The sequence below is a fragment of the Mirounga angustirostris genome, unplaced genomic scaffold (genome assembly GCF_029215605.1).
Source record: "Mirounga angustirostris isolate CCGP_5_RB_7025 unplaced genomic scaffold, mMirAng1.0.hap1 SCAF_6, whole genome shotgun sequence".
In the NCBI taxonomy this organism is placed as follows: Eukaryota; Metazoa; Chordata; class Mammalia; order Carnivora; family Phocidae; genus Mirounga; species Mirounga angustirostris.
Genome location: NW_026991714.1, coordinates 1,091,737 through 1,116,001, shown reverse-complemented (window position 1 = coordinate 1,116,001; position 24,265 = coordinate 1,091,737). Strand labels below are relative to the sequence as shown.

Below are 24,265 nucleotides of genomic sequence, written 5' to 3'. Positions count from 1 at the left end.
CAAGTGTGAATCTTAAATTATTATTTCTTCCTGTCGCTTACACCCAAGGTGGGGGCAGGGGAAGAGGAGGGGAAGAGGAGAGGGGGGCATTGCCTCCCCCCCTAAGGCACTGAGTGGAGAAGCCGCAAGGGGGGAGGGGGGAGGTCACATTGTCCTCACTCTGGGGCTAGGCCCCAGGTCTCCCCAGCCCTGAGCTCCCCCATCACCTGAAATGCTAAGATGAGGCCCAGGGCAACCCGACCTCCCCCAACCCCAATATATTACATCATTACTTTTTAAATAGATACAGGGACTGGTCCCGCTACCCCCTCCCTGTGACACCCCCCTCACTATTGGGGGTACCTGGGCAGCTGTGCAAATGGGCATGAGGGCGCACGGGGGGGGGGGGGGGGGGAAGGGAGAGCACCGGGCCCCTTAACCTGCCCCTTTTAAGGAGGGGGAGGGGCCGCCAGGCCAGGGAGGGGAAATAGTGCAAGGCAGAGCCCAGGCCGCAACGGGGGGGCCAGCACCCAGCGAGGGAGGGGGGCAGATACCCCCACCCCCAGCAGAATTGGGTAGTTAAAAATCTGAAACTAGATTTCAACAAGACCAACAGAAGAGGCTATGTACAGAACCGGGGTGGACTCAATCCTAAAGGAAGAGCGAGGGGATTACTCTCCGCGACCCAACGGACGGCCCGGCCGGCAAGGGACCCCCCCCCATCTCCCCGCCCCTTCCGCGCTTTCCCGCTGGAGCGCTCGCTGCCCCGGCGCCCGCGGCTCGCTGGAGCGGCCGCCAGGGGGCGCCCGCCCGCGCGCTCCGCGGGCCCGCAGCCCCTCACCTCGTCCCCCAGCCCGCGCCGCGCCAGCCCGGGGGCGGCGTGAGTCAGGGGCGGCCCGAGTCAGGGGCGGCCCGGCGGCGGCTCCGGCTCGCACCTGGGCGGGAGGAGGAGAGGAGGGTAGGAGCCACCCGGCCCGCCCTGCCCTCTGGCCCCGGGGAGGGAGCGGCGGGAACAAGACATTCCCTGCCCGGGGACGCGGGAGGGGAGGGCAGGGCCGGGGCGGAGAGCCGAGCGGAGCGGGCCCCTCCCGCTGCCCCCAGGGGCGGGCGAGCCACTCCGGCCACCCCGCCCCCTTCTCCTCCAGGACCCCGTGACTCAGCGCTCGGAGCCTGGCGGGGGGTGGGTGGGGTGGGGTGGGGTGGGGTGGGGTGGGGGTGGGGGGGGCGCGAGGATGGCTCCTTCCAGCAGGCCCAGTCCCCCAGGCTTTCCAGCTTCTACCTCGCTCTCCCCCACCTACCCTTCCTTTGCCGCCCCCCTTTGCATAATTCACTGCCAGGAAAAGGGAACAGAAAGCAGGAAGGAGGGGTCTCAGAAGGGAAGGGAGGGGCTGTCCTTCACCCCCGGGCACAGCCAAACCCCTGGGGGCATGGGGGCGGGGCGAGGCTTTGGTCCCAAGCCCCTCACCCCCTAGAAACCCGCATAGCCGAAGAGGGACCCCACAAATCAGAAATACATTATTGCTTCTACTCCCCAGGAGCAGCCGGGGACAGGGACCCCACCTTTACAACAAACAGAGCTGTAAATAGAGACATACTATCATGTATCACTCCTTGGGAGATCACCCCAATCTGGGGAGCCTCGAACCCCAAACCTTCTCAGCTTGGAACTGGAATGAGGGCTCTGGGGGGAGGGGGCGGACTGCTGAAGCCAGGGAGGCCCAGCGCCCTGACCCCAGCTCTGCCTGTCCCGCGGACTCCCACCGCTTGGCGTGGGCGCCCGGCCTCGCGCCGCTCCAGCCCGGCCCCTCGGCCTCTTTAAGAGGACTCCATGGCACCCTCAGCCTGAGGCGTCCTGGGCGCTCCCTCCTCCTCGTCGTCATCAGGGGGCCCCAGGGTGGACACCGGGGGCCCAGTAGGGGCTGACTGCTCCCAGAATCGAGCCAGAGACAGGCGGAAGGTGTCCAAGTGGCCGTTGGAGAGGTCGAGGCCAGCAGGGGACGGGGTGGCGGCAGAGGGCGGCGGGTAGTGGGGTGGTGCATCGTCCTTGCGGCGCCGCCGGGTGCGCACCTCCAGGCAGTTCTGGCCCTTGAGGTGGCGCTGCAGGTGGTCCTCCTTGGCGAAAGCCTTGTGGCACAGGTGGCACTCGTAGGGCCGGTCGCCCGTGTGCAGGTGCATGTGGTTCTTGAGGTCATAGCTGTGCAGGAAGCGGGCTGGGCAGTGCGGGCACGAGTAGGGTCGCTCTCCTGTGTGCTTCCGCATGTGGATCTTCAGCTTGTCGTTCCTGGCCGCGCAGGGGGTGGGGCACAGGAGCCCGTCAGGCCCGGGACCGCCCCACTCCCACTGGGACCACCACCCCACCCCCCCGCCCCCGCCAGGCTCCCGGCCCTCGTGGACTTCCCCCGCTTAGGTGGGCCCAGCCTCCAACCCCAAAGCTTTCCTGCGCCAAACCCACCTCCCTCGCCTTTCTTTTTCCCGGGCCTCCCAATTTTGGTGTCTCTGGGAACCTCCACACCCTCAGTTCTTCCAGGACCACCTGCCTCCCTCCCCACCGACCTGGCCCCTACTGGGTCCCTTCCCCCCCCTTCCCCCCCTGCCCCCCCCACTCACCGGGTGAAGCGGACTCCGCAGACTTCACAGGCGAAGGGCTTCTCACCCGTGTGGGTCCTCATGTGGCGTGGCAGTTTGCCTGCCCCGTGGATGATCTTGTGGCAGACAGGGCACTCCTGGGGCATCTGGGAGCGGCGCTTGCGCACCAGCTTGTCCTGGCCGTCCAGGCCTGGTGCCAGAGCATCCTGGTGCAGCGAACTCAGGTAGGCCATCAGGTCGGGATCAATGGCGTCCTCGTCTGAGCCCAGCTCCTCTGGGGATAGTGGGGGCCCACCTCCCTGCGCCATCCCGTAGGCAGAAGGGTACACCAGCTCCTCTTCTTCTTCCTCACCCTCGTAGGGCTCGTAAGTCAGGGGCCCCTCGGGGGGTGAAGCAGTCCCCGCTGGAGGGCTGTAGCTGTCCCCCAGCCCGCTGCCCGCTCCGCTGCCCACTCTGGCCGCCACGTCCTCCTCCTCGTAGGTCAAGGGATGGGCAGGCACCGTGGGCGCCTCGGGCACTAAGTGGTTCGCCCGGGCCCCCTTGGTCTGCAGGAAAGCTTTTCGGGGCTTGCGGCTGCGGCGGGCGACCGGCCGAGGGGGCGGCGGGGGCGGGGGCGGGAGGGGCCCCTGGGGCGGGCTGTCTTCTCCGTTGGGAACTCCGGAGGCCGAGGCCGTGGCCGTGGCGAAGGCCTCCAGGTACTGGCGGGCTCGCTCACAGTCGTCCTCGTCGGGGCTGGGAGCCTCCAGGCCGCTGCCCTGCAGGATCTCCACGCAGGCGGCGATGACGCACGGGATCTCCAGCAGCCGCGCGGCCTGCAGCACGGCGGGCATGTTGGCGCTGCTGGTGGTCAGCGTGGCCGTGTAGGCGAACTCCAGCAGGGCGCCCAGCGCCTCGGGCCCCACGAAGTCCAGCTCGCACACGCCGGCGCCCCCCGCGGCCGCCGCGCCGCCCCCCGCCCCCACCACCGCCCCGCCGCCGCCCTCGGTGAAGAGCTTCTTGAAGTAGTGGCTGCAGGCGGCCAGCACCGCCCGATGGGTGCGGTATTCGAGGCCCTGCGTCCGGATGGTGAGGTCGCAGAGGTGGCCCAGCTGCCGCTGCTCATTGAGGCAGCTCAGGAGCTCACTGCTGTGGTCTGGGAATGGGATCCCGATGAGGTCGTCCTCAGGGCTCCCCATCTTCTCCTGCAGGGTGGAGAAGAGGGACAGGTGAAGGGCGCTCAGCTCTGTGCGGGGCGCCGGCATCGGCCCACACTTCCTGACCCAGGAGACTCTCCTAAGTGCTTTACACCCAGGTGATCTTCCAGAACCTTCTGAAGGACTGATTAGCAGCCGTCTCACAGACAGGGAAGCCAGGGCGCAGACAGGGGCAGCGACTTTGCAAGTGAGGTGCAGAAAGGCGTTCAAACCCAGGCCGTGGGCCCACGGTCACGTTCCCACCTGCTCTGCACAGTCCCGCCTGCCTCTGGAGCACCGACTTGCTGAGCCTTTGCTGGAGGCCTGCCCGCTTCGCCCGCCCCACTCCCCATGCCTTGGGAGGGATACTGGGGTCCTGGCCCAGGCTTCACGAAGGACTCAGGGCTCAATCATCTGAGAACTGGGGTGACAGCCTCTGACGGAGCCTCCCCACAGCTAGAGAGGCCAAGGACAGGGTTGGGATTACACTGGACCAAGGCATGCTCTGGGCCTGGCCAGGTACTTTAACCCAAGTTACCCCCACAAAGGGCTTGGTGCTCTGTAAAAGGCTATGCAAACTCACCAGGCAGCTTCGCAGCACCTTCACCTTCACCCTCCTGCTCCTCCCCTCCCCCACCTACTAAAAGTTCATCTCCCCTTTTAGATTCCACCCCCCCCAGGCCAAAAGGGAAACACAGCTCCCAGCATCCCTCCCCCCACATCCTCCCCTCCCCCAGGGGGCCAAGGAGCAGCCACCCTTTGCTGGGGTGTCGTGGGCTGGCTCGGGTGCTTCCTGCCCCACACAGATAAGCATCGTCCCGTCCCCGCCCCCTCCCCCCACTGCCAATAGAGGCCAAGTTGCAATCCCACCCCTCCCCACTGCAGCTACCACCAGCACCTCTCCCTCCCTATTCGTGGCCAGTTGGGAGAGGGCCCCTCTCCAGCAGGTTGTCTTGTACCCGCTGTGCTCTCCCCTCCAAGGCAGAAGCTGCAGCCCCCCCAAGGCTGGTGGAGGGGCAGGAGGGCGGTAGGTGGGCCTGGCCTGGAAGTGGGGAGGGCTGCTTGAGTCCCGGGTCGGCTGCTGGATGACCTTGGGCCAGTCCCTTCTGTCTGTGCATCCTTTTCCTCAGCTGTACAAGGAGTGGGTGGGAGTAGAGGTCCCAAGAGCTCAGCCCTCCGGCCCTGACATTGGGTGTGGGTCTGAAGCAAGTGGAGACAGAGTTGGGGCCTGGAAAGAGCAGGGCTCTGGAGTCAGCCGGGCTTGAGTCTGAACCCTCCCTCTGTGGCTGACTAGCTCGGTGACTGGAAACACATGAGCTGGTCTCTGAGCCTCCTTCCTAGTCTATGGTACGGGATCATTCCACTGGACCTGCAGGCTTGTAGGCTGGCAGTGGGGGTACATGAGACCACGTGTGGGGGCCCAATAAACATTCTGGCCTTGGGAGGGAGAAACAAGGCCTCGCCCAGGGGCAGATTCCACTACACAAATGGCCTCTGCTGGGAAACTGCTTGGGTCTCCCTCCCTCAAATCACCCCAAAGAGTCAGGTTACTACTAGCTACATGACCTTGGATCAGTCACTTCCTTTCCCCAGGAGGCTGGTTTCCTCCTCTGTAATATTAAAGGCTGACCTACATGGTTCTTAGGGCGGGTCCCGCTGACCCTGGTCAGGGTCTTCTTCACTACTCCCAACAGCCGCTCAGTCCGCAGACGTTGAGGGAAAAGGTTTTTTCAGGGAGCTGGGGGAGTCAAGGGCCACAGATTTCCCCTTTAGAGCACAAGAACCGCATTGTCTCTGCCTGCCTCCCAGCCTGTCACCTTCACCGTGTCGCCGGGACTCCTGCAACGGGCGCCCTCCGGAAGCAGCACCCACGTGTCTCCCCTTTCCTGGACAGACACCCAGATGCCCTCAGCAGGCCCCCTGCTCCCACCTGGAGTCCCCATATCGCTTCCCCGCCTGGGAGCAATCCCAGTTCCCTTTGGTTCTCTGGCCTGCACTTGACAAACAGAGCAAGTGGCAAATGGCCCCAGGACTTAGGAACAAACAAAAAGCGGGTGGGCACCCTCCTGGGCCCAGGCAGATCCCGTCCCTCCTGAGGGGGATGGGTGGGGCCGTCCTCGCCGTCCATTGGCCTGGAGCTGGGCACCCGCAGGCACGTGGCTTGCCCCATCCCTCTCCCTCCTTCCCTCCCCACCCCACCCATTCCTGCTGCTAAGCCCGCCTTCTTTCTCCCACCCCAGGGCCGGTCTCCGCGGCAACTTGGCGTGGCAGGGTGCTGATTGGCTGACCCTGCTGTCAGGTCACAGGCTCAGGCTGGTTCACCACGCAACTCACACAGGGCGCTTGGGCAAGGGTGGGTGTTTAACCCCTTAGGCCCAACTCCAATGCCCATGGCCACGAGGTAGCAACGAAGGAGGGGAGAGGCAGAGGGCACACGTAGGAAGGGGAGGTGTTCTTAAGGTTCTCTAGCTTCTGGAAAACTCCCCCAGCCCTTACCCAGGGCTCTGGCGCCCATGCCAACTTAGGTGCCACATGGAACGATGCTGGTGCCAACCAGGCTAAGGGGGCACTCCTAGCCCCATCATCCAGGGGGGTGGGGCGCCAGTGCCAGGGTGCGCACCCCACCTCGGGCACCCTTCCCACATCTGCATCCCAAAGAGCCCAGCCCCCGACGCCCCATGAGGGCGGCCCATCCGCACCCAGCCTGGCATGCCCCCTCTTGCTAAGGCCTCGTGGGCATGGGTGTGTGTGGTGGTGGGGGGGCAGCTGTGCCAGGGAACCAGGCAAGGTCTGTTTGGTCTGTTTGCCTGGTAGGGGGAAGAACTGGGGGCCCCGCCCCGTCGCTCCCCCTTTCCCGCCACCCCCCCAGGCTCCCCTCACTGTCAGGCCTGCTAGACCGGCCAAGCAGGTGGGCAGCTCTCTTGAAACTGGGCCCTGAGTCAAGCCTGCCCCATCTCTGGTGGGGGGAAGACTCTGGGGCGAGAAAGGTAGGAGGGGGGCAAAGGTAGGAGCCGCTATCCCCTAACCCCTCAGTGCCCTAGGGCACCTGCCGGGGTGTGTCCACCACCAAGAACCAAAAGGTGGAGAACACTGGCCCTGACTTGGAAGGGAAAAGGAGCCTGCAGTCTTTCCAGGTGCTGACCGCAGGCAGTGTCCAGAGCAGGGCTGGGGGTGCCAGGGCCATGACACAGGGATACAGCAGGGATATGGGCCCCCAAGGGGCAGATGAGTGAAGCTGGCCCCCCTTCCCCACACCCTGGGGATTAGGGGAGTGAGGCTTAGTGTGGGGGGCAGCGGGCGGAACCAGGATTAGCGGCCGAGAAAATAGATATGGGGCTGACACAGTCACAGAGACACCCCCCCACACACACCAAAGGCTTCTCCAGGTGCAGCCGCTCGGATGTCCCTATGACATCCTCCTCCATGGCGATGGAGGCCTGGGGCACTTCCCAGTGCCCACCCCCCACTTTGGCTGGCCACCCTCCCTTACTTCTTTCTCCTTTCTGTCCCCCACCCCCACCCCAACTCCAGCCTCAGGTTCTCTTCCTGTTTTTTTGGAACTAAGTTTGCACGCAGCCAGGGCTTTGGCCTGTGGCTGGACCAGGGGGGTGGGGAAGTCGGACAGTGGGTCCAAAGTCCTCAGGGACCCAGGAATCTTAGCTCCCCAATTTCTCCTACCCTTCCCAGGGCCTCTGGAGCCCAGGCACTGGAGTCAGCTGGACTGCCCAGTTGGGAAGGCAGGATGCGGGGCTGAGGAAGTCCCCTGGAGGATGGTATCAGCTTAGAAGGCTAGGCCCCCAGCCAAGGGATGCCCTGGCATGTTCTGGGCCCCTGGGTCCGCACCCCAGCCCCTCCGAGCGAGTGCGTGCCCTGCCCATCCCCCACATGCCGCTTCCCCCCCTCCTAACCTCACCACCCCCAGCACTCACACTTCCTGGGGGCCAGGCGGGGAAGGGAGACCGCAAGCCACGAAGGGGGAAGGAGGCCAGGGGAGTTGGCTGCTTCCCGGTGCTGAGGGGGTTAAGCCTCTCCTCCCTCAAAATCCCCAATTCCTGGTGCTCCCCGAAATGAGGGAGATCTTAGTGGCGCTCCACATTCTCTGTCCCTGACACCTGCCCTAGCCCCGGCACTCTCCCCTCCACTGCAGGCTGCACTGGGGGGTGTGAGGGAAGATGGCAGAGGAGGTAAGGGGGGCAACTCCCTTCCCCAGCCTTCCTCCTTCACCTTTGGGGACCCCTGCCCGGCAGCCACTCTCCATTCCTGGCCCCCATCCTTGGTCTCCTCTTCCCGTCCCCTTGCTTGGCCCACCCTGTGCCCTCTCCACAAAAAAGCATCTTTTGCTTTTCTTCCTTCAGCCTTGGCCAGCCTCCTGCCTCGTCCGCCCTAGGCATCCGTGGCCCTTGTCCCCCAGGTGCCGCCTTGCCCTCTCCTTTCTTTTCCCTCAGGTCTCCACTCCAGGCTCTCCAGCTTCCTCCATTCCACCCTGCTCCCAGCATCCATTCTCTTCTCCCCTGGCTGGCGGGTAGAGAGAGGGGCCTGAGGAATCAAATCGAGGTGCCAGGCCTGCCTTCCAAGGCCTGGTCTTGCCATGGGATGGCCACATTCAGGGCACCCATGCCACCCTTCTGGAAGAAGCACAGGATCGAAATCTGGGGGCCAGTTGGGGAGGATGGGTGGTGGTGGGGCGGGGGCTGGTGCGGAGACAGCGGATGTGGGGTGGGGAGGGGAGGACAACCTAGGCCTCTCTGCCCGTCAGAATTTCCAGCCCTGGAGCTGCTGGGCTTTCCCCAGAGGGTACCCACCCTGGGCCAGGCAACTGTGCACCTGGACAGACCCCGGCCATCAGGGTTCCCAGCGGGATCTGCCTGGGCAATGCCAGCTCCCCTTAGGGCCTGAGGAGACGGCACAAGGTGCCAGGGTCTGCCCTGTGCCCACCCCCTCCCCCCAGCCTAGCGTCTCGGGCTGGGTAACCGAGCCGGCTGGTAACCCCACACCCGCCAAGCCGCGGGCAGAAACCTGAGCCCCCCAGCCCCAGAGGACACCCCAGCCCGATCCCCGGAGCCCGGCTCCCTGCCAGCCTGTCTAACCTCCTGTCCTGGCCCAGCAATCCTTCGGCTCCTATAGGCCCCTTCTGCGCCCCTGTCCTCCTGGGGCCCCTGAGTGCTGAAGCTTCCCGGCACTCCAGCTCCTCGGACCCTCAGCTCCCTCAACCTTCCCGGGGAAGTTTGGACACCCTCTTCCTAGCCTGTTTTTCAGTCCCTCTCTGACCCTTGGCCAATTCTAGGCCTCCAAGCCTCCCCTGGGGCCTAATCTCCCAAGCCAGAGCAGAGCCTACTCACCTGAACGCTGAGGGGCCTTGCCGGCAACTCCTCTTGGCCCCTGGGGGGAGCAGGTTGGAAGGGGTGGGGGAGGGCTGGGCTGGGGGGGGGGAGGTGGGGTGGCTGTTCCCCGCTCCAGCTCCCTCCTTCAAAGGGGCCGCCCACGACCTGGCCCAGCCCCTCCCCCCTGCAGCCTTAACCCTCTGGGTGCTGTCCCCCCTCCCCCCAGCTTGGAGGGAGGGGTTACCAGAGGGCTGGCAGCGTGGGAGAGGGCCTAAAGTCTCTGCCTGTGGTGCCCGAAGCCCCAGCTGTACCCACCCCCGCTCGTCCTTACTCAGTCCTGAAAGGGGAAAAAGGTGAGTGTAGGCAAGGTAGGAGCTGGGACAGTCCAGGAGGACAGAGGTGAGGAGGAGCCTCGGGAGAGGCTGCTGGAGGTGGGACCAGGAGAAGGAAGAAGGGAGGGGAGGGGACAGGAGGCGGCAGTGGCCAGAAGAGGGAGGAGGGGAAACCCTGGACAGACAGTGCCCAGGGCTGACAGGTGCCCAGGTCCCAGCCCCTCAGGGCATGTGGCACCATAGGGGGCCACAGGGAGGCCCTCCAGACCCCAGTGGGCCCCTCGCACCCCTGGGAGCTGACCGAATTCTCCCCACCCTGTACTGGGCTGGGGCCCTCAGGGGCTGGGCAAGGCAGCACCCCGCCCTCCCCATGCCTCACCCCAAACCCACTCACATACCACAGTTCCTTGCCCAGGCGCCAGCCCCTGCCAACCAGGCCAGGGGGCAGCCCTTGTGCCAGCCCCCAATGGCCAGGGGGATCAGGGGGACGGAGCTGGCCTGAGGGGGGTGGACAGATGGGGGGAGCTGTGGGCACCGAAAGAGGAAGGAGCCAGGAGGGGGCATCTGCTGGGAAGCGCCTAGCCCCACCCCTTGCGCAAGCCACCGCCACCCTGGCCGGTTGGGTGGGACCCGCCTGGGCCTGAGGGGCAACTCAGGAGGGCTCTGAGCCCAGAGATGGGTGGGCCACACAGTTGCACTTAAACAACTCCGAGGGTCCCTTATTCCTGGAACAAGGGGTGCCCTAATGCTCCCTAGACACTCGGCCAATCCAAGTCCTCCTGGGTTGGGGAGGACCACTGAAATGCCCCCTAAAACATCCCCTCCCCTTTCCCCCCAACAGCTGCTGGCTCCACGCCGCTGGCCTGCTGCCCCTCACCAGCTCCCGGCCCGGTTGGCACCTACCCACCAGGATGCTGGCAGTCCTGCCCTCCTCTCCCTCCTACCCCCCTGCTCCCAGCGCCCCATGCCAGCTGTGGGCCCGGGGTGGGGGAGGGTCACCCCCGTGCCTTTTGGTGCCAGTCAGGCGGGTTCACTCCCCTCGGTCCTACAGACAAGGCCCAAGACCCCGTTCTCGAGCCGTCTCCTCAAGAGGCAGCGCACAAGTCAGGGCCTACCCGGACAGCCCAGTGAGCACTTACTGAAAGCTCCGTTCCCCAAGGTGGGTGCCAACCTCCCAGCATTCCCTCTGCCTAAGCATTTGCTTGGGCACCAAAGTCCCCGCAATTCCTGAAAGTCCTGGTGCCCGCAGCCTGCAAGGGAGTGGGGTGGGGCTGCTCTCTGCCCTTTGATCCCCATAAAGGGAACCAACCTGGAGGGCAGGGGGCAGGGAAGGGGTTCATGGGGCCCCTCCATTTTATCCCTGCCAGGGGCAGCAGGGCAGGGTGGGGGCATCTCTTGGGTGGGGCTCTAAGGTAAGCATGGTAGCATGTCCCAGCAGAGGAGAGGGAGGTTAATCATGGGTACATGGTATCACGTGGGCACAGGGTGGTGAGAACACGGCGAGGGTGGTGGGGGGGATGCAGAGGGTACCCACGTTCCAATTCATCCCAATCCTGGCTTTTACTCCCATCTAGCAACGCTTCCAGACTTCACCAAATTGAGAGCACAAGGACTACAACTCCCAGTATGCACCACAACTGCTCTGCATGTACCTTGGGAGTTGTAGTTCTCAAGAGAAGTCCTGTGTTCTCTTCCCCAGAGCCTTGCTGATGGGGTGGGGAGGGCAGAGCAGAAGGTTTGGTCCCAAGTCTCCTTTCTAGAAGAGGTAAAAAGCTAGGAGGTCCATGGTGGAGGGGAAGAGGACCCCTTCTCCCAGGCAAAGGGGAGGAAAGGAGGAAGGAAGGAGGAGAGGATGTCTGTTGAAAGGGGCATATGGGTGGGGAGGAGTTGGGGGGGTGGTGGAAACAGGAAGGAAACTGAAGCCAGAGACATGAGGTCGAAAGCAAAGGCCTGGTGGAGCCTCACACCGAAGCCTGGCAGGGACTGGGAAGGCATAAGAGGAATTAGGGATGCCAACTGGTAGCAAATTGGTGTGTTGTTGGGGCCACTGGCTCCATTTGCCCGCCACAAGCCTCTTTTGCCTGGGGCACCCTCCAGTCCTGGATCCAGCACAGGTATCTGCTGGCTGGAGAACTCTGAAGGCTGACTTGGTTCTGGGATGCTAGCGGGCAGAGGAAGAGGCCGGGGGAGGTCAGGGCCAGGCCTGATGGGGAGTGTGGTGGAGGGAGGTATGCATGGGGTTAGGCCCAGGTGTGAGTTCAAGGAATTGTGCTGGCAAATGAGGATGCTACCTTCCATGGCAGCGGGGGGGGGGGGGGGCTCAGTGAAGAGAGGGCTATGTTGCCATGGCTGCCTCAACTAAAGGGTGTAGTGAAGAGGGTAGCCCTCTTTGGTCTCCCTGTGGAATTTGCTAAAGGTTGCTTTCCCTCTGGGCCAGGCAGCCTGTGAACATTAGAGGTGGCAACTCAGGAGGCCAGATGGCAGCTGGGTGCTTTTCCTTAGTGGGGGTGGAGGTCAGAAGTGGGCAGAGGCTCTGTTTCGAGGCCACTCTCCCTGGGCTCCCCAAGGCTCTGAGACAGATTTTTACAGGCCCCAGCTAAGACTCTTGCCAAGACCGGAGTGTTGCTGGGGCGGGGGGGGGGGGGCTTCCTTGCCCCTCCAAAGCCCTTGAAAGTGGACAACAGTAGCTCTAACCCCTTCCCCCCAGTCCCCCAGGCCCGCCTTGGCGTTTGGCCGCTTGTGTGTTGGCAGGACTGGGGGTGGGGGGGCAGCAAGGCAACTTCAAACTGTCCGGGCAAAACGTCAAGTTTACTCACGAGTTTACTCAGCAGAAGGAGGGGGGAACAGGCTAGAGCGGGCACACCCCATGCCAGGGTCCTATCCGTCTCCTGTCCCCACCTTCCTATCCCCACTCTCCTCTTCAGCCCTAGGCCAAAACAGCCATAGGCCCCAAGGCCTGGTGGTAGGGCAGTCTTAACTCTCAGAAGGTCATGGAACCAAGCAGGCCGGGGGCAAGAAGCCCCGAAGCAGGTCCAGAGGCTCCTATCAGAGGGCAGTGCCCTGCCTGGAGCCCATTTACTACCCATCTTAGGGCCTTGGCCTTGGACCAGAACTGGGTCTCTCAGCCACCAAGAAGGGGGCAGTACCAGGCCAGGCTTCCTCCATGTGAGCAGTCCCCTGGGCAGTGACTTCTGACCCCAAATGACCGGTCCTAGGCAGTGCCTCAGGCAGCGTGGTGCCATCTGGGAGGCCAGAGGATCAGGGGCTGGTTCTCTCAGTCTTGGCTTGGAATGGGGGGCCAGCACCCTATCTGACCTACTTCCCTTTCCTCCCCACCTGCTTTCATTCTCTGCTTCTCTCCCCCAGCCTTCACTGTCCCCACCCCAGAGGCGCTCCGCCCCCCATGCCCGCTGGGCCCCCTCCCCCACCCTTCCCCAGGGTGCCAAGTGCAAGCACACAAAGGGCCCGATGGTGCATTGTTAGCCCAGCCCCCGCTGCCCGCCGCGCCCTCCCGGGGCGGGCACTAGGCCAAGGAGGAGCTGGGGGCCCTGGGTGCCAGGGGGCACCACGGGGAAGGGGGAAGCTTCACCTGTCTCCCAGACACTGGGGTCCATATCAGCCAGAGCTGCGTAGTGATGAGAGTGCCCTAGTAGAGCAGGCCTCTGTCCCTGACACCTGAACCTGGTGGGCACTGCCTTCTTCCTTCCCCAGAGCCCCTTTTGGGTGACAGTGACCCCTATCTGACCCCTGTGCTAAGGCTGGGGGGTGTGGTACCCAAGGGAGGGGACAGTGTCTGGGGGTTCCAGCAGGCTGCATCGTGCCTGCAGCAAGCATGTAACGGAGGCTCGCTGGGGAGCTGGGGGAGCGGGGGGAGCGGGGGAGCTGGGGGCCCGGGGGCCACAGACCGGAGGCACTGACAGAGATTTCTCCTTGTTTCATCAGCTGCTCCAGGGGGAGCCCCCTGTCCTTCTCCCCAGTCACCACTGCTGAGGAGCAGTAACTCTGTCACAAATATGCCCCTCTCCAGCCCTGCACAACACCCCTTGTGCCCACTCTCCCCTCCCAACCTGATGCCCACTCCCTGCCAGCTCGGCCAGCAGTGCCAGGCAGGTACAGGGGTGACCAAACCAGTTGGTGTGCGTGGTGGGGGGCAGAAGGCAACCCCATAATCCTCCAGGCCTCACCCCCCCCACACATATACCCTGGGGAACAGACAGTCCCCATCCTGGCTTAACCCCTCCCCTCTCAGTCTGGCTCCCCCAGCCCCCGATGAACTGCCTCCCTCCTCCAGGACTAAGCTGGGGGAAGGGGGAATCGCTGCGCTGACTCACTCCCACTCTCAGCTGCAGCTAGGGGTCTGCAAGGCGTTCAGGCGGGGGTCACTTCAAGAACGCCCTCCACCTGGCCCGGAAGCCAGGACAGCCTGCTGGTCTCCCCCTCTCCTCAGCACCCACTTCCGGTGTCCCAAACTAGGTCAGCAGCGCTCGTTTCCTGTGGGTCAGCTAGCACCCGCGCCTCTGCCCCTCCCCTGCTCCGGACCCAGGCTCCCCGCCCCCCCCAGGGCGCCCCGAGGTCTCACCACGTCTCAGCCGCCCTTTGATACGTGGGGGTTGTGCGGGGCGGGGGGCAGGGGACCCGCCCTCTCTCCAAACACCAGCAGGGCCGGGGCGCCTGGGCAGGCACGTGTCCGGGCACAACCCGCTGCCCACGCCGCCCCCCCCACTCCCGTCCCCCCCCCCCCGCTCTGGCCGGGACACGTCGCTCTCTTACTTGGGGTGGGGTGGGAGGAGAGAGCGAAAGCTGGGCATGGAGAGCAGCGCCCCCCACCCTTTTGAATGGCAGCCCTCTGCCAGCGGCGCTCCCAGTAGCTTCCACGACTACACAGTGGCGACCCCCACTCTGTGGAGGGGCAGGTGCGCGGGCGCCGGCGGGGGGACGGGTGGGGGTAGAACTCCGCCTGGTCACCCGCCCTCGCTCTCGGGTTCTGGGGGCACGAGCCGGCCTGGGAAGGGTGGCGGCGGGACGGGCGCCTGAAGGAAGGGACTGGGGCTGAGGGGTCGATCTGCGTCGCTCGGGGGTTGTCGCCGAGCCCCACTACTGGAGAGGGAGCGCGGCTCCGGAGGCGCAGGAAACCGAATAGTCCAGCCGGTAACTTTCCCCCCAGCCGCGGCTCCTCCTGCGCACCGCCCCCGCCCCCAGTGCCACTGGCCCGGGTCCAGCCCACCGCGCCAGGGGGCGCGGGGGGGGAGCCGCCTTGTCCTAGTTAGAGTCCGTCAGCGTTTCCATTCCCTCAGCTCGGGCGGGTCGGGGGTCTCCCCGCAAGTCACGGAGGAGACTGGGGGAGCGCTCGGCGCCGCCTCACCCTCTCTCCATCCCGGAGCCGCCGGTCTGTCTGATCCCAGAAGTGCAGAGAAAGTTTCTGGGGACCCTCCGCCCACCTTTCCTCGCAGTTAAAATCAATTCCAAAGAGCCGGGGTGCCGGGAAGGCACAGGGAAGGGGAGTGGTGGGAGTCTGGTCTGCATGCGTGTGTGTGTGCGTGGGGGGGGTCCCACTTACAGGACAGACGAAGGACACTGCAGTAGTCTCGCGTCTGGGGGACCCCGAGCCGGAGACAAAAGTAGGGTACACTCACCTCTCCGCCTTTGGGTCCGCTGGCCGGAACTGCTGAAGCACAGGGTGTGCAGAGAAGCGCGTCCCCCGCCGGGCCCGGGGGCTTGGGGCCCTGCTCCGGTCCTGGTCAGAAGGCCGCGGTCAGTCGCTCGCCGCTCTCTGCTGGGGGGCTCCTCCTCCGCAGCCCTCGGCCTCCTCCTGCCGCCCGCCCCCCCCTCGGCCGCCGAGAACCGTACATTCACCTGGCTCCCACCCGCCCCCCCCTCAGGGCCCGCCTCACCTGTCCTGCTGTCTCACCTGTCCTCCCGCTGGCTTTCCCCCCATCCCTCCCCTCCCTCCCCCCGCCCCCTGCCACCCCCCAAACTCCCCCCCCAACCCTTAGCAACACCCTCTGTCACTTCCTGGTTTTTCACCCGCCCCCCCAGGTCCCCCTCCCTCCGCCCAATAAGGATATAAACTTCAACCCCTCGGTCCAGCCAGTCCCTGCAGGGCGCAGATGAGTCCCTCCCTCCCTTTTCACTCCCTTCCTCCAAGCTTTTACTTTGCTCTCTCCGAGCCTTTCCCACCCTCCTCTTTTTCCCTCCTTCTTTCCTTCGGTCTCCTTCTCCCTCCACCTGCCGCGGTCCCTCTCCCCCTCCCTCTCCCTCTTTCTCCTCTAGCCCCTATCTCTCCCAGTCCACCTTAACTCGAGCTCCGCCCCCGACCCCATCCAGCCCTTCGCTGCGGCTCCGCCCCGCCCCCTGCACTCCACCGCCCTGCCCGCCCATTGGCCTGCGCACCCGCCCATCTCAAGTGGGTCCTGCCCCGCGTTCCGTCAGGGAGGGGGCGGAGCCGAGGGGCTGGCCTGAAACCTGGAGGAGGGAAAGGGGGAGGGGGCAGTGTCCGCAGTGGCCCGGGAACCCGGCGCCCCCATCAAGGGCTCTCAGTCTCCATGAGGGGCTTTTGTACGGTCACCCCCTCGGGAGGGGAAGGGTATGAGAGGTTAAAGATAGGTTAGGTGGGGGTGAGGCGGGGACTTAAGGGATTGAAGGGGGGGGTCCCGTGAGGGGCTATAATCAGGTCAGTGCCCCGGGAGGTAGGGGGAGGGGGAGCCACCAGGCCATCAGCTCCAGCTCCTACGCCCCACTCCGACTCTGAGGGAGCGGGGGAGTGGAGGCTGCGGGCACCCTGCGTACCTCCCCACGCGAGACGGCGCCCCGCGGGGAGGGAACGGCGCCCTGGGCAAGCAGCCTCTGCGCTCCAGCCGGTGCCCGCTGCGGCCTTGGCATTGTCGGAGGGGAGGGGCCGGGTCCGCGAAGGGGGAGGGGGAGGTGCGCTCTCGCTCCTGCTCCCCGCCTCCATCCCGCCTGTTCCCTAAGTGGAGAAACTGAGTCTCTGCGAAGGTGGGAACCTCTGGACAGGGATCTGTCCGGAGACCCAGGTGGCCAGGGGAGCCTGGGTGTTTCCAGATGTGTGTGTGGGTTTGGGGTGAGGCAGGATACGTACTTCAGTGCCCCCACAAGTGAGGAAGGTAGCCTGTGGGGGACGCCTCCAACCGGGCCTGCAGCGCTACGTACCCCGGAGAGCCCCTCCCACTAGTGTAAAACGGAATAAAATCCGGCTACCGCGGGCCAGGTTCCGTTCCCCGCGGCCGGCCGGGCCGAACCGGGTCCGACTCGCTTTCTCCTCCTCAGCCCCCTCCGCAGGGGGCCTCCCTCCCTTTCCAGCAGGTGGCTCCGCGGGACACCAGCTCAACCTGTTGGACCACAATGGGCGGCGCCAGGGGGGCCCTGGCCCTCACCCGGGCTGACCCGGGATCCCCGCGCAGGGGGAGGGGCGGAGTCCCGGTCCCTCCCTCCCTCCCTCTCCGGCCGTGACTCAGCCTCGGGGCCGCTGCCCTGCGCCCCAGCCAGGGGCGGAAAGTGTGAGGCGCCCCTGAGGGCCCAGGCCAAGCCAAACAGACCCCCACCTCAGACATTATCTCACTGGAGAATTAGGGGGGCTGTAGGAAGGAGGGGGTGGCAGCAGGCCTGGGGCGCTCCCGCTCGCTGAATCCGCTCCGGGTTTTCCTATCGTCCCTGTCCCCCTTGGGCCCCGAGGCCGGTCACTGCTCCGGGTTTTCTTCTCGGCCCCGCCGGACAGAGTCTGGTCGGTGAGGGCCCGGAGCCGGTGGGGTCCAGGCCAGGGTTTTCCCCTTCCTTCTACAGCCGTCGGGGTCGCGCTAGCCTGGGGAAGAGTCGTGCCAGGGGCTAGACGGCAGTGCCAGATGCACACGTGAAACGGAGAGGGGGCTGCTTCGTGGAGGAGGGGGCATGGCCCAGGAAAAGGAGGGCGGGAAAGTGGCTCAGGGAGGGCAGAGCCTGGGCCTCCAGAAGCAGTCCGAGGGCGGGCGCCTGGGCACCAGCCCCTAGGTACAGAGAAATGAAAGGCGCCCAGTGCCTTGGGCCCGCTCCGGCCCCCCTCTCCGAGGGTCGCCTCCGGACTTGCTAGACCCAGTCTGAATCTGTAGGCAACGGAAATGCCATTCCCCACCGTTTGGACAGTTCTGGAACCTCCAGTTTGTTCCTCAGTGACTCCCGACCACCACCACCCACGTTTCTCTTCTTCTGGTCCATACAGCTTCCTTCCTGGCTCAGAAGTCAGAGGGGGAACCCCGACTTGAAATTCCCGCCTCCCCTCCAACTCCTGGCCCTTACCGGGCCAAACCACTGAGACTGCGGCAGCCAGGAAACGCTGACTGGGGGCTGGGCCCCGGGGGCTCGCAGCCACCTGGCCCGGACTGGCACTGGGGGCTGGAGGGCAGGTGTGGGGCCTGCAGGGGCCTCCTGGGAGGAGCGGGGCATCCCAGATCCGCCCGTTCAGCCATATATCTCAGGCCACCGGCTAGACCTTACTTTTGAGGGGAAAGTAGCAGGAGGTGGGTAAATACCCTGAGAGCGAGGTGTGTCTGACCAAGGAGAAGGATGAAAGCCCGCGCTGGGAGTCAACCCCTCCTAGGGAGGACCGTGTACCTGGGGCTGGGGACGGCGACTCGGAGTGACAGCCCCGCGCCGGGACTGGCTGGGCCACGTGCGCTCAGGGGCAGCTGCAGAAGACTTAGACGCCCGCAGAGCGTGGAGGGAGAGGGCTTCTGGCGGAAGAAAGGCAAGGCTCTCTCTGGGCGGGGTCCTGAGTGAGTGGGTCTGGGGGCCTGTTTTGGAAGGTTGGGGGGTTGCAGAGCTGGAAGCGGAGCGTCTGCCGCCGTGGGCGCCCACCTCTTCCCCGCTCCCCCCTTACCCGGGCTGCCTCCGCTTCCCTCGAAAAACCCGCCGCCCAGGAAACCGCTGGGGGCGCTCAGACCGCAGCCCCCCCGCGCCCGCCGCCCCCCGGCTCCCCCACCGCGACCGCCCAACCCACCTGAAGGGGCCGTGGCTGCCAGGGTTGCCCCTCCCGCCGGCTCCCCCCACACCTGCGGGCGCACTATTTATAACTCGGCGCCTATTCCGGGCCTCTGGGCGGGAGCCCGCTGCGCCTCAGCGCTAATCGTCTCCGGGATCTCTGCGCCCCCCAGGGCCGGGGAAGATAAATTTAGCCTCAGGAAGCTCGGGGAACATTTTCCAAAACTCCACGTCCCCGAGAAGGCGAAACAGGACCCCTGTGCCCTCAGCCTCCCTCCCGCCCGCCCGCCAGCAGGCGGCGCACGTGTCTCGGCTCCTCGGACGGTGCCCGGGGTTCGGGGGGCTGCTGCGAAGCCCGGGCAGCTGAAGGACGCGAGGCCCGGGGGGGGGGGGGGCGGCGGCCAGAGGGGCCCGAGAGTGCCCGGAAGAATGGGCCCGTCTCCGAGGCTGGCAGAGACAGGAGTAGAAAGTCTCAGCTGGGAGTAACCGAGAAAGGGGTTGGGGACTTCTACCTTTCGAAGGTAAATGCTCTGCAAACGAGATGCAAATGGGAACGCAGGGCAGAGCTTGTGGCCTTGGGGGTCTGCCCTCCGGCGCGGTCGGAACCACAGCCACAGCCCTCTTCCCGCCCGCTTCTGAGTGTTGCTGGGAAAACACAGGACCCACTGAGATCATTACTAAAATATCCAGTTTCGGGCGCGAGGCTCCCAGACCACTTCGCCAGGACCCCTGTCCTCCCCCTGCCTTTCGCACACCATTGAGGGTCTTATAGCCATGTAATCAGCGAGGAATCCTGGGTCTCAGGCCGCTCCTCCCAGTGCTGTCGCGTTTGGGGGTCCCTTCCAGCTTCGCGGAGGCTCCTTCCCCGTTTTACTCCGCCCATTCCCCTACCCCTTGTGGCCACTGGAGGGCCCCTGGGCGCCCAGGGGTAAATAAGGTCTTCCCCATCCCTCCCGATCTTGGCCCTCTGCTCCCCTCTTCTGCTACCATATGCAAGTAGCTTGAACACTCCAAACCTGAGCTTACTCTCCCGGGCAAGAGAACCTTGCTGGGAAGCTGCCGCATCTCTTCTTCCCTTGGAGAGGAGTGGGGAGTACGTGTAGACCAGGGAACCATCTCCTGACCAGTGGTGGTTTAGGTGAAAAAGACATAGCTGGGCCCCCCAAAGGAGCTGGGGAAAGCCGGAATAAGAGCCGCTGAGTTGAGGTGGGTGTGGGAATGGTAGAGGTGGGTGCAGCTTTGGGGCAGTCGCCCTCTCCACAGCTCAGCCTGCCTGGCCCCTCTCCCAGGCACCATTTCAGAAGAGGAGGGCTGGCTGGTCCAGAGAAGCCCTGAATCTGAGATGGGAAAATCTGGGTTCACCAGCTGACTACCCCACTGCAGTGTGCCGTGGGCATGACCTCGCATGGGACAATTCTCACCTCTCTGGGCCCATTTCCTTCAACTTTGCGTGAGAGGATTGCTCTTGCCCTGCCTATTTCTGAGGTGGACTCGTGTCAATCTCCAAGCACTTTGTAGTGTGAGAAGGGCTCTCAGAGGGTGCGCAAGCTTTTCCTGGTTCTCCCCATCTCTCTCCTCAGCCTCTCCACCTTCAAGGCTCTCTGGACAGCTGACACCGTCCTCTGGCCACCGCAGGTCGCTTCTCTGTTCCCTCTTTCCACTTCCTGGGCCCTGCCTTCCTCCATCCACCACTTCCCTGGGGGTCTTTGCCAGACACCCCCTCCCCTGGCAAAGGCCCTCATGCTCAGAACTCTGACTCCAGGATCCACCTCCAGGCACCATCCCAGCTGGGTGGGAGTGGGGCTCAAGAAAGGAAAAGGAGGTTGAAGGCCAGAGCTTGAGGCAGGGTGGGGCTGACCAAGCAGGTGCAGGTTTTGGGGGGGAGGCGGGAGCCCCACACTCATGCGGGAAGGTGACTTCCATGTCCACATCCACTGCTAACCTCTCTCCAGATGGATTCAGGATCTTCCCCCTTCTCACCACTGTGCCCTGGGGTGAGGTGGGGCTCTGAAGGGTCCAGGCAAGAGCAGTGACCTGATTATGTGGGCGCCTAAGGAGGGTTGCCATGCTGCTGGGGTAAAAAATAATCTTGAGGCGCGCCTGGGTGGTGCAGTTGGTTAAGTGTCGGACTCTTGGTTTTGGCTCAGGTGGTGATCTCAGGGGTGTGAGATTAAGCCCGGAGTCGGCTTGGGATTCTCTCCCTCTGCACCCTCCCCCGCCCCGCTCCTGCTTGCACTTTCTCTCAAATAAATAAATCTTAAAAAAATAATCTTGGGGGGCGCCTGGGTGGCTCAGTCATCAAGCGTCTGCCTTTGGCTCAGGTCGTGATCCCGGGGTCCTGGGATCGAGCTCCCTGCTCGGCGGGAAGTCTGCTTCTCCCTCTCCCACTCCCCCTGCTTGTGTTCCTGCTCTTGCTGTCTCTCTCTGTCAAATAAATAAATAAAATCTTTAAAAAAAAAAAAAATCTTGAGCTGCAGTACTGCAAGAAAGAGGGGACATGGGCGCCTGGGTGGCTCAGATGGTTAAGCGTCTGCCTTCGGCTCAGGTCATGATCCCAGGGTCCTGGGATCGAGCCCCACATCGGGCTCCCTGCTCGGTGGGGAGCCTGCTTCTCCCTCTCCTCCTGCTCCCCCTGCTTGTGCTCTCTCACTCTCTCTGTCAAATAAATAAATAAAATCTTAAAAAAAAAAAAAAAAGAAAGAGGGGACAGGCCCCACGTGTACTAATACGGAATCCTGTATAGGGCGTGCTGAGGGAGAAAAGCAAGATGGGGAGCCATGTGGAGAGCATGTTGTCAACTCAAAGAATACATATGGGCTCGGGGCACCTGGCTGGCTCAGTCTGTAGAGCGTGTGACTTTTTTTTTAAGTAGGCTCCATGCCCAGCATGCAGCCCAATGCAGGGTTTGAACTCTGGACTCTGAGATGAAGACCTGAGCAGAGATTGAGTTGGATGCTTAACTGACTGAGCCACCCAGGTGCCCAGAGCTTGTGATTCTTGATCTTGGGGTTGTGAGTTTGCGCCCCACGTTGGGTGTAGAGATTACTTAAAAATAAAGAAAATCTTGGGATGCCTGGGGGCTCAGTCGGTTAGGTATCTGCCTTGGGCTTATGTCATGATCCCAGGGTCCTGGGATCGAGCCTCTGATTGGGCTCCCTGCTCCGCGGGGAGTCTGCTGCTCCCCCCTGCTTGTGCTCTCTCTCTGACAAATAAATAAATAAAATCTTTAAAAAAGAAATTAAGGGGGCACCTGGGTGGCTCAGTTGTTAAGCATCTGCCTTCGGCTCACGTCATGGTCCCAGGGTCCTGGGATTGAGCCCTGCATCGGGCTTCCTGCTCAGCCAGGAGCCTGCTTCTCCCTCTCCTGCTCCTGCTGCTGTGTTCCCTCTCTTGCTGTGTCTCTCTGTGTCAAATACATAAACTCTTAAAAAAAAAAAATTAAGAAAATCTTAAAAAAAAGAGAAAGAATGCACATGCATTCAGGGCAGCCACTTTTTTTTTTTTTTAAGATTTTATTTATTTATTTGACAGAGAGAGACACAGCGAGAGAAGGAACACAAGCAGGGGGAGTGGGAGAGGGAGAAGCAACTCCCAGCAGAGCAGGGGGCCCAACGTGGGGCTTGATCCCAGGACCCTGGGACCACGCCCTGAGCTGAGGGCAGATGCCCCACAGCTGAGCCTCCCAGGCGCCCTGGGTCAGCCACTTCTCTGCACTACTCTGAGCCGGTGTCGTGCCCAGACTGTGCCTCTGGCCTCTGGGTCGGGCTCCCCTGTTCCAGCCTTGCTCCCCAAAGTCTGTTCTCCACACAGCAGCCAGAGGGAACACTGGGCGTTAGCCTTCTCATTTCAGCCCACAGGAAGCTCGGCTTGTGAGGCCCTCCAGGACCTGCCCCACACCCACCCCACCTCAACCTTTTCTCTTTTCCATAGCACCTATCACCTAATAACATCTCCACACGTATTTTTTTGCTTATGTTTTATTTCCTGTGTCTGCCCACGAGACAGGGGCCTTTTGTGATCCCGGCTGTATTCAAGCACTGGGGCCCGCGTATAGCGGGTGCTCAATGACATTTGCTGAATGAATGGACACTTGAAGATGCAGAATGTGCACAGACTATCTCTGAAATGCTCTTCCAGGAACTGGCGAAGCTGATGAACTGCCCACAAGACAACTGGGGGCGGATGGGGGCGGGGGGAGTCACTTCTCACAAGCACAAATCCCTACTCTAGGTCTTTGTTACCTTTACAAAGAGAGACACAACATGCCCACAGGAAAAGGACTTAACTCAGAAAAAGGTGGGGGAAAAGCTGGTCCCTGGGAGCGAGGAGCGAGTCCCAGGAGAGGAGGGCGGGGCCAGGGCATGCTGGCTCTGAGGTTGTGGGGGCTGTGAGTGGGCGTGCCACTCAGCGTGAGCAAGGTGCTGTACGTGGCGCATTTACCTACCCTTGGGTGGAGGGGTGGGCGTCAGGGAAAGCAGGTGTCCGTGGCCACCAAGGGGAAGCAGAGTGGGCTCGGCTCCTGGCTGTTGGCACCCCTGCCCTGTGGTAAGCCGGAGGCCTTGCTCTTGCCGCCTCCTGTGTGAGCTGGAGGCGCAGGGCCCAACGTCGTCTTGGAGCTGCGGACTAGCATCGGCCCAGTGCTCTGCCCAAGATCCTCAGAGGCGGGGAGCTGGCCAGACCAGCTCTTCCATTTGGGTTCCCGGCCTAAGGCACAGGGCCTCCCAGAAGAAGACCCCACCCCAGCTGGACCCCTCCCTATCCGCCAGCTGGGAGGAACCTGGCCTTTCCACCCTCCACCCTCCCCGCCCAGGCCCCAGTGAGTCAGAAGACCTGGGTTTCCGTCTGTTCTGTCCAGGACAACCTCCTTCCCTCCCCGGTCTGTACCCTGGCTCCCAGACCCTTCCAGGACCGAGTTTTTCCGATTTCCTTTCAGACATTTAGAACTTCAGGCCTCGAGGTCTATTTATTTTGTATCTGCATATACGTATGTATACACGTGTATCTATTCAGTGATTCTCAAGCAGAGATGTTAGGGCGCAGCCCGTTCCCGGCACTACCAGAGTATGGAGAAATCGACCATCTGGGCTGGTGCGCTCACTGTGCCAGGCTTGGAGGAATGTTAGCTCCTGCAGTTTCCGGGGCCCGCGGGGGGGCCCCAGGGGTGGGGGCGGGGAACGGACGCCCGGAGAGGCAGGCCTGGCGGATGGCACACACCGGCAGCAGGAGCCGCACTTCCCACGGCGTCTGTGGCCCATCCTTGGTGGAGCATCGCGGGCCCCAGGAGTCTTGCTGGGGGCTGGGCTGGGCGCTAGAGCAGAGAATGGGAGGCTGAGAGGCGGGCTCTAGCCCCAGGCGCGGCCACGCTTCCCGTCGCCCCCCGCCCCCGCCCCCCGCCAGCCCACCTGAGCCGAGCCGGGCGGGCGCGCTGCCCCTCCCGGCCATTAATCCAGCAGCTCCTTGATGCACCAGCAGCACAGCACGATGTAGGCCACTTCCTTCAGAGTCTGCTGCAGGCCCTCCCATCCTGTGCCCATCTTCATGACAGGCACCCAGGGCCCAGGGGCTCGCAGGGCCCTTCGGAAGGAGAAGGGCAGGGACTGGGCTAGGGGCCGCGACCGCGTCCGGCGCTGCATGTGGACTGCGGGAGCCGCCTCCAGTGCCTGGGATCAACAGCGTCCCCACCCCCTCAGACCTCATGACTCTGGGAACAAAGGCCCCCCAGGGCCAGCACGGGGAAGGTTCTGGGCCCAAGAACGGGCTGAGTCAGCCTCTATGGACAGGGATGGAGGCTGGGGTTAGGAGGGGGAGGGCCTGCTCACTCCGTCCTCCAAGCTCTGCAGCCAGGCCCGCTCAGCTTCCGGCCTGGGTCTCAAGACCCCGGGGCCTGGTCTGTCTTGCCCCGAGCCCC

General features: G+C 63.7%; 2 protein-coding genes and 1 long non-coding RNA gene across 7 annotated transcripts; all 3 read right to left on the bottom strand.

The window, feature by feature from the left end:
• Positions 1–15,378, bottom strand: ZBTB7B (zinc finger and BTB domain containing 7B). 4 transcript variants are annotated; one of them, XM_064593654.1, is made up of 4 exons: positions 15,282–15,378; positions 15,024–15,124; positions 2,587–3,746; positions 1–2,260 (listed from the first exon to the last, which is right to left on the bottom strand). In XM_064593654.1, the coding sequence occupies exons 3-4, from the start codon at positions 3,738–3,740 to the stop codon at positions 1,795–1,797; spliced, it is 1,620 nt and encodes a 539-aa protein (XP_064449724.1). In that variant the 5' UTR covers positions 3,741–3,746; positions 15,024–15,124; positions 15,282–15,378; the 3' UTR covers positions 1–1,794. The 4 variants fall into 4 exon arrangements, with proteins under 4 accessions (XP_064449724.1, XP_064449725.1, XP_064449727.1 ...); XM_064593655.1 differs by having other exon boundaries at positions 15,299–15,328; XM_064593657.1 differs by lacking the exons at positions 15,024–15,124; positions 15,282–15,378 and adding an exon at positions 13,970–14,099.
• A 1,537-nt stretch (positions 15,379–16,915) lies between these two features.
• On the bottom strand, positions 16,916–18,511 carry LOC135364687 (uncharacterized). The gene is made up of 3 exons (XR_010412121.1): positions 18,377–18,511; positions 17,992–18,170; positions 16,916–17,206 (listed from the first exon to the last, which is right to left on the bottom strand). It is a non-coding gene; the product is annotated as an uncharacterized LOC135364687 (long non-coding RNA).
• A 4,790-nt stretch (positions 18,512–23,301) lies between these two features.
• LENEP (lens epithelial protein) lies at positions 23,302–24,172 on the bottom strand. 2 transcript variants are annotated; one of them, XM_045876523.3, is made up of 2 exons: positions 23,760–24,172; positions 23,302–23,685 (listed from the first exon to the last, which is right to left on the bottom strand). In XM_045876523.3, exon 1 carries the CDS (start codon positions 23,988–23,990, stop codon positions 23,799–23,801), a length of 192 nt encoding a protein of 63 aa, XP_045732479.1. In that variant the 5' UTR covers positions 23,991–24,172; the 3' UTR covers positions 23,302–23,685; positions 23,760–23,798. The 2 variants fall into 2 exon arrangements, with proteins under 2 accessions (XP_045732479.1, XP_045732481.1); XM_045876525.3 differs by having other exon boundaries at positions 23,302–23,665; positions 23,760–24,125.
• Positions 24,173–24,265: the final 93 nt, after the last annotated feature.